The sequence below is a fragment of the Ostrinia furnacalis genome, unplaced genomic scaffold (assembly GCF_004193835.3).
Source record: "Ostrinia furnacalis isolate ACB-3 unplaced genomic scaffold, ASM419383v2 OfSCF1376, whole genome shotgun sequence".
In the NCBI taxonomy this organism is placed as follows: domain Eukaryota; kingdom Metazoa; phylum Arthropoda; class Insecta; order Lepidoptera; family Crambidae; genus Ostrinia; species Ostrinia furnacalis.
In genome coordinates, this window is record NW_021131615.1 from 104251 (window position 1) to 114532 (window position 10282).

At 38.9% G+C, this 10282-nt stretch overlaps 1 protein-coding gene and 1 long non-coding RNA gene across 3 annotated transcripts in view; one reads left to right on the forward strand and one right to left on the reverse strand.

Annotated features, from left to right (window-relative positions):
• LOC114352492 (uncharacterized) overlaps nt 1-1444 on the reverse strand; it is a 2530-nt gene extending 1086 nt beyond the window's left edge. Inside the window, exons 1-2 of one of the 2 annotated variants that reach the window (XR_003655864.1) lie at nt 1381-1444; nt 287-485 (exon numbers count right to left, since the gene is read on the reverse strand). This is a non-coding gene — a long non-coding RNA (uncharacterized LOC114352492). Of the gene's footprint in view, nt 1-286; nt 486-1380 lie in introns of those variants that run through there. The other variant, XR_003655863.1, reaches the window with a different exon arrangement.
• A 3070-nt stretch (nt 1445-4514) lies between these two features.
• LOC114352468 (homer protein homolog 1-like) lies at nt 4515-8365 on the forward strand. The gene is made up of 5 exons (XM_028304078.1): nt 4515-4519; nt 4566-4732; nt 5903-6018; nt 7420-7536; nt 8345-8365. The coding sequence occupies exons 1-5, from the start codon at nt 4515-4517 to the stop codon at nt 8363-8365; spliced, it is 426 nt and encodes a 141-aa protein (XP_028159879.1).
• Nucleotides 8366-10282: the final 1917 nt, after the last annotated feature.

The following is a 10282-nucleotide window of genomic DNA, read 5'->3' on the forward strand; positions in this document are numbered from 1 at the left end:
AGAAATTCGGTAATAGGATCGTCCGGGTCGTCTAGGACATGCCTAGGTCGTCGGTATTGGGCAGCGACATCTTTCTGTGGTGTGTACGTGGCGGCGCTAACGATAAGAGGGTTCTTGTGGTTGATCGCTTTATCAAAGTAGCGGCGAGAGGCTTCTTTCATAAAGTGATCAATCGATGGGATCTCGAAATCTCAATGGAGATTCGTGTTACGCACGAACCACGGGGCATCCGCGGCTCGGCGTAAGAATTTGTTTTGGAGGGTCTGGAATTTCTTAAGGACTGTGCAGGAAGTGTGAGCAAACACCGGACTGGCGTAAGTCAACACTGGACGGATGCAGGTTTTGTAAATTGTCAACTTATTTCTAAGTGACAATTTACTTTTCCTTCCAACTAGGTGGTAGAGTCGGTGGGTGTAGTGGTTCGCAACGGCTCAAGACGCGTCTGAGGTGCGGAGCGAACGATAATCTCTGGTCGAGGGTGACACCTAAGTACTTGGCCTCACTCTTCAAGGAATAGTTTGGTCAAATAAGGTGAGATGGGTGGGGACATTAGGACGAGTGCGAACCGGAGGACGTTTCGCAGACAAAGCCCTAGAAAAGTACATTGCTGCACTTTTTTCGGGATTTACCTCGATACGCCACTTTCTGAACCATTCGCCTAATTGTGTGACTGCGCGTTGGAGCGCCAAGATGACGTAATTCCGATTACGTCCGGACTTGTAGAGTGCGGTGTCGTCCGCAAAGAGGGCTAAATCCGTATTCGGATATTTGGGGATGTCATTGACGTACAATGAAAAAAGAATGGGTGCTAGATGATGTCCAGGGTCCTGATGATGGAGTCAGGAGGTGGCCATGGGAACTCCTAAACGAAACGGCGGAATCTTATCGAGTTTGGGCTCGTTGGATTCGACTTCTCGAGCACTTTGGTGCTTAATAATGACCTAGAGATTGAGATACAACTAAAAAGTGTAAAATAAAATTATAATAAAAAAATACTTTTTTAAAAACAAGCTTTATCCTGAAATGCAGTTGTACTAAAACGAAAAAAATAATTGTATGCTTGGTTCAAAGAATTTTGAAAGCTTGTAGCGCAAACAGAAAAAAAAGAGGAATAAATTCCATGCGCGATACAAGCTTTTGAAATTCTTTGAACCAAGCATACAATTATTTTTTTCGTTTTAGTACAACTGCATTTCAGGATAAANATTGTGGAGTAGTTGGCGTGCTTAAGGCAGTGATGTCTGTGTTCAGAAATTCGGTAATAGGATCGTCCGGGTCGTCTAGGACATGCCTAGGTCGTCGGTATTGGGCAGCGACATCTTTTTGGGGTGTATACGTGGCGGCGCTAACGATACGTTAATCTCTGGTCGAGGGTGACACCTAAGTATTTGGCCTCACTTTTCCAAGGAATAGTTTGGTCAAATAAGGTGAGATGGGTGGGGACATTAGGACGAGTGCGAACCGGGGGACGTTTCGCAGACAAAGCCCTAGAAAAGTACACTGCTGCACTTTTTTCGGGATTTACCTCGATACGCCACTTCCTGAACCATTCGCCTAATTGTGTGCATGCGCGTTGGAGCGCCAAGATGACGTAATTCCGATTACGTCCGGACTTGTAGAGTGCGGTGTCGTCCGCAAANACAGGTCACAGAATTTTTAATGTCCAATTTCTTGATTAACAATTATGATTATGTAAAATGAAACAATCGAATTTGAATCCTATTAGTAAGTCCTCCAAACTATCGTATCTCGTACCGTAACTCCATTTAGCAACAAAGTAAGCAACTACCCACCGCCAGCCCTGCCTTACATAATCCGCTAAGTGGGGCAGCCCACAGGGAAACGGTTTAAATCTTCACGCCGATTGCCTCGTCCGGAAAATGACCGCCATCACTCACGGCGTCATTAGTGTGTGTATCAGCCACGGTGATGGAGAACAGCCACTTACTTTGATTGAAAAGTGAATCTTGAGGCTGCTCCATCACCCAACCCCCTGGTTAGACGCCTCAGATTTAGTAATATTGGTGCAGGACTACTTCAGAAATCACGAATAGAAAGAAAGAAAGTAGAAGAAACAAAGAAAAAATATTTATTTGACAACTAAATAATACAAAACACATCAAAACAATGGAGATAAAAAATGATATAAAAGAGGTTGATATAAGACAGTTGACATGTTACTGCCAAGTGCCAAGACACTGGTTTTCTGTGGGTACCTTGTAATAGGAGATGGAAGGAAAAGATAAAAAATAGTAGTGGTAAATGCAGATTAGAGATCCTTCTTTCATGCTAGCGACTCCCAAATAATCAGATCAGATCGATCAGAGATCGCCAGAATGCCACTGAAAATAGAATCAGTATCATCTTGACAGTTGACATGTTACTGCCAAGTGCCAAGACACTGGTTTTCTGTGGGTACCTTGTAATAGGAGATGGAAGGAAAAGATAAAAAATAGTAGTGGTAAATGCAGATTAGAGATCCTTCTTTCATGCTAGCGACTCCCAAATAATCAGATCAGATCGATCAGAGATCGCCAGAATGCCACTGAAAATAGATTTTCCATCATCAGACCAGGTCTATGTCAGTTCAAACCTATACCGGGGTGTATTTCAAAATTTATTTAGATGGCTGTTCTCGTTGGCCAGTTAGAAAGACAGATAAGTGCGCGTGCGCTTATTACTGAAAATTGAAGCTTTTTAATTGATTTAATTCCTTTTTATAATAGGTACCTATTATCATGCCATGGTTTTCATGGACCTTTATCTTTAAACGCGTGTGTTAACTCTTACTTCAATTTAATTCGCATACAGATACAGATTTCGATTCCATCAGCCCGACCGTAACAGTTTTATTACGTGCACGTATCAATTTGTTTTAACGCGCAGATTCTGTAATGCTTTTATATTGCATAGCATGCCTTGCGAAGTCTTGCAACTGGTGCGTGGTGATGGATCTGTCTGTTGATAGTCAGGCCGATCTGATTCACTTTATGAAGCAGCTAAATTTTCAATAGATCTTTCGATCTTTATTTAATTTGAGATCATCAGATATGCATTTTGCTGGAAAAGTAGAAAACACGTTTCATAGGAACCTGCATAAAATGCTCTCTTTTACTGTCAGAACATCTTTGGAAGAATATAGGCTAAACATTCAATATTGAAACGTTCTTTCGTTAATGTGCGAGTTGTCAATATCCTGGTCAGACTTTCTGAAGTAAAGCTCTGAATCATATCGAGCAGTTTCGTCACAGAAAACTGCAATGAAAATTCCGTATTCACTGATACATCTCTCTTGTTTTCACTTGTAATAGAGAATACATAATGTACTGTTATAGGGCCTTATTTCCGTACATCATCACTGCCATTCCTAGTTAAGATCAATTGAAATCAAATGTGTTCCTCATATGTGCTAATCTCCAAGCATAGTTTCCACAGTAATTATCACAGCGCACAAAAACGCGGCACGGTCGGATTTACGACCGAAAGCAACGTTGCGTGCGACCACCCGACGATAGACGGACGTTCCACGTTGATTGTATCCGATTTGGGCGGTGCTGATGATTAATAACGTGATTCGTCAAATCGATCATCGTCCGGATATAGGATTTACAAACAGCTATTGTTACTAAGTTGAAGAAAAGTTTCCTAATCTAAAAAAAAGGGAAAACTGATTTAATTAAAACGCTGAAGTGGTTTTGTGCCTGTTCTCTTTCTCTACTCAACAGGCACATAACCAGTTGCCAGTTATTTATTTTTTTATTTTCGACACTTTTGCGATTTTGGTTATCTTCGTTATTTTCATGTAAAGTCGACATCACATAAGACTACATTTTGTTGCAATAAATCACCTTTAAAGTAAAAGTACAGTCACGGAATGAAAAGGTTCGTCAGTTTTCAAATTGATTCCTTCAACGAATCGCGAGCACATATTACCTTTTGAAACTATGTTACAGAATAATCTCGAGTTAGAGAAAATTATCTTTAACTGTTCGTCAGTAAAGTTCAAAATTATTCAGATCAAAGTTGTTTGACGATTTATCTTGTCAAGAAGATTATTATGATTGTTAAACTAAAACCTTCTTGTTGGTTCAACCTGCCATTATTATTTCTATTAAATAAAAAAAAACTATTGTCAATTGGTCAATGTCATCATTGCATTGCACTGATGGGATAGAAAAATAAACAAGCAAAAACTTATTCGTTAGCAAACGTCATATTTATTTAAATGTTAGCAGCACTGTTTCTTGCACTGTTATGTTGGCAGGTTTGACTCTTACAGTACCTAGTGCAAGCGAAAACCGACACTAAGGTGACGAACCTTTTCATTCCGCGACTGTACATAGTACGATGCCATTATGTTCAGTTTGACGACTTGTGGCAAGTCTGCGGTACGAATTTTTCCGGTTTTTCTTTCACAAAGTGCCTTTTCATCAAACCCAATCTAGAATGTTTGCTTGCACATTGCAAGTATTGCAACGCACACATTTGACATTTCTTTCCACTAATAACACACCATGTCGTAATATTTAAACTCGCTAACTCATCTCTCTCTTTCTTACCCACAGCTCAGCCAACGCCAAGAAGTGGGAGGTGGAATTGGCAACCCTGAAGAGCAACAACCTGCGACTGACAGCCGCCTTGCAAGAGAGCACCGCCAACGTTGATGAATGGAAGAGGCAGCTTCATCAGTACAGGGAGGAGGTGGCTCGCGCCAGGCACTATGCTGGAAAAGGTACGTAGTTCTGAGTAGCGATAACAGATGGCGTTGTTTAATGTTGGATTCATGCGACAAAAGAGTATTGCAAACGACGAGCGGGAAAGTAGCTCCTCTCTTATGTAGGGAAAGGTGAGTACGTAGTTCACTGTGGTGATAAGAGATGGCGTTGTTTGAAGTATGCATCATGCTGCAACGTTTCAAAATGAAAAACTAGCTCGTCAAACTTAAAAAAGAAGTTGCTCATTCTAGACGCTATTCGAAAAAAGACATTTAGTTCTTAGTGATGACAAGAGATGACGATATTCGCGGTTACATTCGCGCTGTAAGAGATCACTTCAATCGTTGACAAGTGGAAAACTTGAACGAACTCAAAACGTTACACGCATGATACTGCTGAGGCTAACGGTAGTCCTCAAACCAGCTAACAGATGGCGCTGTATACCATAACAATAACTCACAAAAACCGTTGTTCTCATTGCCACTTCAACTAACCAATCTGTCGGGCAATGTCAGCGAATTTAGTTCGTTTACGGATCTCATTTCTGATTCGATCTCGTAAAGAAACGCCGAGGATAGCCTTTGCCATAAAGATAGCAGTAAGGCGCTGGATGCAGGCCGCTTCCAACCGGGCGATGCGGAAATCATTGACGTCATGTGGCTGAGATGATGATGATGATGATAGTTAACTACTTGCTAGTAGCGAAGACAGTGGCGCCAGCTTGTGAGCGCTAAAGTGGTAGGAGGACTATCGCATTTGCACTCATCAAGATGGCGCCACTGTAGAGTAAAGTCCTGTCAATCGCCAGGGGTGCCAACTGTTAAGTATAAAAACGATAGCCCTCATTGAGTCACACATAATCTATAAGTATGCGTCGGCTGTCTGTGTGCTGAGGCTATGCGCCTTCTTTTCCTCTGCAAATGGACTCCGCAGAATACCAGTCGCCGTGACGAGCTCTGCGCCGTCACTGCCTTTACTGAGCGGAGCCCAATTTGGTACCAAAATTATAATTTTTTTTTTTAAATTATATATATTTTTTGTTTTGTATTAGAATAACTTAAATATTGTGTAGGTTTTTAAGTGCATGTAATTTGGTGCCAAATAAACATTTTTTCTTTCTTTCTTTCTTTCTTTTAACAGATGGCGTTGTATACCATAACTATAACTCACAAACACGTTGCTTCCAGGCGCGGAGGCCAACGAAGTCGAGCAACTGAGGCAGCGCGTGGCGCAACTGGAAGCCGAACTCGCTCAGAAGAATGAGGAGCTTGCGCAGATCACCAAGTCGCGCAAGAGCGAGCAGGTATGTCACATGTCTTTGTCTCACAAATATGACTATCGCGCTCTTATGTTTCTTATCTTATGTTACCTTTTGTCTTTATGTTATGATTATGTCCGTTGTCTAGTACTCATATTTTTCAAATTCAAATTCAAAACGTATATTGCATGTCACATTACGATTTATATGTTGTTGACAAATATAAATGTTCATAGTAGGTACAAGCTTTGCTTGGTTTTTTTTATCCTCAACGAGGAAGCTCTTGGCCTGTATCTCACCTGATGATAAGTGACGACCAGGCCGAAGGTGGAAGCGAGCTTCACCCGGAATCCTCAACCACGGAGGAACTGGCTATCTTATCTCTAACTGCCGAAACACAGTAATGCGGTTTGGGACTAAAGTGAGTCTAGACAAAGTGCACAGTATAATCTCAAACCAGTCGAAAAGTGGTCGAAAGGCCTTTTTTTGTATGGAGTTTTGACGGATTCGATTTTCGATTCGATCAAAAAGTGCAACTTGTCTAGGGTGGCAGGTGCTGTGTAAAATGTCAAAAGGTATTTATTTATTTATTTACGTTACAATTGATAGGCTTTCCCCAAGAGGGTTGCACCATCTTACTTTAATAAACGTCAAAAGTCAAACTCCATAAAAAAGCACCGGTTATGGCTAGTCATGGTTAAAATAAAAAGTGCATCTCGGCCTAAATAAGTTTTTGCCGGATAATGCATGAATAAGAAATCTATTTTTACATCAAATGTGGTATGAAGATGATGGTTTTTACAATGTTCTCGCGTGTAGCCTTTTAGAAATAGCATGCAAATTATATAATAATCGTATTTAATTTAAAATTAAGCATGTCATTACGATTCCATATTCATTAACATTTTATTTTAAGGCTTGGACAAAAAACTCGTTTTTTCCGTAACCCTTCAACCTTCCGCTAAACATATCTCCTCTTGCCGCGACGCTTCGCCAATCACACGGATCGAATAAAATAAAGTAACGAATCTCTCTCAATATACCTACCTATTTAAATATGTATCTCGCGCGCTAATACGAAATGTGAAAGTGCTGAGTGAATAAAATTGTGAAGTGAAATAATTGAAGAACCGAGACGCCAAATGCTGAGCCCTCCTACCCAAGTATCCTACCCGCTTCTCATTCCAAAATATCCTACAGGACAGCCTATAAATTATAGGTGCCAAACCTTGGCCAAAATTGGATAGTCATTTCATTTTATTACCAAGAGGCGATCACCTCTCTACTCCATAGTTTCAGTTCACATATTCTCTTGGCTTCATCTATTACGTTTTTTGGAATTGATTTAAATTGTGTACTTGTAATATCTAGGTCTTTTAATATTTTCATGATATAAACTTTATAGGCACTAGTTTTTTATTTATTAAAATCTCTTTTGTTTTGTAGGACGCAGAGGCTAAATTAGCCCAAAGCCAGCTGGAGTTAGCGCTTGCAGCCCAAGACGGACAGAGGCAGGTCATACAGGCGCTCAACGACCAGCTGGCCAGGCAACTAGAGGAGCTGGTGAGTCACTGCGGAAAAAGTCCTTATTGCACTGGGAATAGTGTCTAAATTGGTTTGGAGTAGGCTGGAGTTAGCATTCAGTCCAAGACGGACAGAGGCAGGTCATACAGGCGCTCAAAGACCAGCTGGCCAGGCAACTAAAGGAGCTGGTGAGTGGCTGNACAATCACTGTGAAATTTCGGGAGACAAACAGTGTTTTGGTAGACAAAATCTCAATGTTTCCCTGACTTTCCAGGTGACCCCTCTATTTCACTGACTTTCCCTGACTGCTATGAGCTTCCCTGACTTTTCCCTGACTTTCCCTGACTTTCCAGAATGTGGACACCCTGATTAATCATCCGAATTGTTGTAAAGTATACATTGTGTCTGCTGAAAATGCTCAACAATACGGATGCAGAGTTTGGTAAACTGGTGTTGTATAAGTCAATCAATTAAATTATTAGAATGAGTCTTTTCATCAGCCATCGACAAGTATGAATAAATATAATGGCCGGGAAAAAGAAACTGGTGTTATGGAAAGATAAATTAAAAAAGTCTATTTACGCTATTATTACAATCGTCACTAACTGATACTCCCGTTAACCTTTCGTGGTAAGCTAAAATGCTCACCACAATTAAATATACCACATGAGTAAAGAATGTACTCGTCGTTACGATAAGGTACCTTAAATAGTTACTTTCATAATATAGAAATTGGAATATACCTAGATAGCTTCATTTTCATTGTCGCCTCGCATGCGTTTTTCTTGTCCGCAAGTTAACGTTACAAACTTTTTTGCTTTGATAAAGAAGCCCGTCATTCTTTTAGATCGTATGTATCAAAGTGTAAGCTTCAAGGTCCCTTCGGCTAGTAGTGTAATGTTGATTGATTGCTAGATATGTTCGCTAAACGATACCTCCAACAATTAACAGTCTCAAAACGCTACTGCCATTAGTGTTGTCTCTTCTCTAATCTATCTTTCATTAGCATTAGTGTTGCATGTCGATAAACACCATCAATAAACCATCGATACTTTTGGTGTATTATTCTAGGTACGGGCACAGAATAATAATAAGTACTACGTACAGAAGGTTTACTTCGCGAAGCTATTTAAAAAAAAAATGCTCAATGTCGTCAACAATATGGTGTGTAATTTAGCTTGTCTCAAGAGTAGAGTACCGTTTTCTTGACATACGTCAGTGATCGGTACAACGCCGATTCCATAGGGCTGACTTCGGTAAAATAATGTGTGACGTGAAGTGCGAAACTGCGGAAAATGGCGGAGGAAATACATGATTATGCATGAATTATATTTTGTGTTTCTATCCACTTGTGTATGACCACAATAGCACCTGATGTTAAGTGGGATGCAGTCTAGGATGGTACATATCTGCCTGATTGAATGGCCTGATTATTACTTTCCATCTCTTGATAGACGAAGGACAAGAGCTTCCTCGTCGTGGATAAAAAAAAACAACTCTGGCTATGTAAAATGCGGATGAAGCCGTGGGCGGAAGCTAGTTGTAGGTTTTCGTTCTTAATACCATCCCTTGTTGAAATATTTTAAATATTATTATTAAAGTAAAATGAGGAATAATAACAGGAAAGATCGTACATTAATTTCGTAAAAATTACAACATTTTTCTTCTCATTTAGAGTATTTGGGTGAGGCGGGTGACATAATTTCCTTCATCATAGGCTAAATAAATTGTGGAAAGATTCATAAAAGGAAAATATTAAATGTAAAATAATGCGTATAATCTATACCTTATAATTTATAAATTTTATGCGAAAGTGTCTGTCTGTCTTGCTTTCACGCCTAAACCACTGAACCGATTTTAATTAAATTTGGCATAGAGATAGTTTGTGTCCCGGGAAAGGACATAGGATAGTTTTTTTCCCGGTATTTGAAACAGGGACGCGCGAGATTAAGTTTTTCTTTGACAGATAAAATTCCACGCGGGCGAAGCCGCGGGCGGAAAGCTAGTAGCAATACAATGCATTAATTTCAAAGAAACTATCGTACTTATTCAAATTTAGTGCTAATTTACAACCAATTGAGTTTCTTGGAACTATAGTTGAAATAAATCCATTTGTTGTTTTGTACATTGATGTGCTCTCAACTTACAAAAGGCATGTATTTAAATGATCTTTTTAAATTAGCAAAAATGGCAAATAAAAAAATCTAAATGGTCATCTATTTTAATGATTGATCCTCTTTCTTTGAGACATAAAATAAATGAAATCGATCGATATTTTAACCTCTTTTGAACTAAGCAAAAAAAAATTGAGATGTAAAAATTATATCTGATCGTTACTTGTTGGTCCTCAAAAATATAGAAAATGAGCACCAAATATTCAATATTGTGATACTTTTTTAAATAATTCGATTTGTATAAATTATTTTTTATCTATATCAAATAATCTTCAAAATAATTATGTTATGGTACTTATTTTTATTAAGTTGTAGTCAAAGGATGGAAACTATTTCAAATTAACAAAATTAAAGATCAATAACTAAAAAAGAGGATCAAATATTATTTTTGTTTACCAAATATTAAAAGAGTATATTAAACATGAATATTATGTTACCTTTAATGAAGATCATTCATAATTTATCCGTAGATCAACTAATATAGACCCAATAATTAATATAAAGATAAAATATAATAAAAAACATCATTTATTTTTAAAAGTGCACATACAAAAAAGATCAATTAGTTTTTAGAGGATCAAATAATATTGTCCCCTTACAAAATACTGTCG

What these genes read in the sequence shown, in the direction of transcription:
- LOC114352468 (XM_028304078.1), top strand. An exon ending in CAGGCACTATGCTGGAAAAG is followed by an intron (nt 4,733 to 5,902) that starts GTACGTAGTTCT and finishes CGTTGCTTCCAG; the next exon opens with GCGCGGAGGCCAACGAAGTC. An exon ending in CCAGGCAACTAGAGGAGCTG is followed by an intron (nt 7,537 to 8,344) that starts GTGAGTCACTGC and finishes TCATTCTTTTAG; the next exon opens with ATCGTATGTATCAAAGTGTA.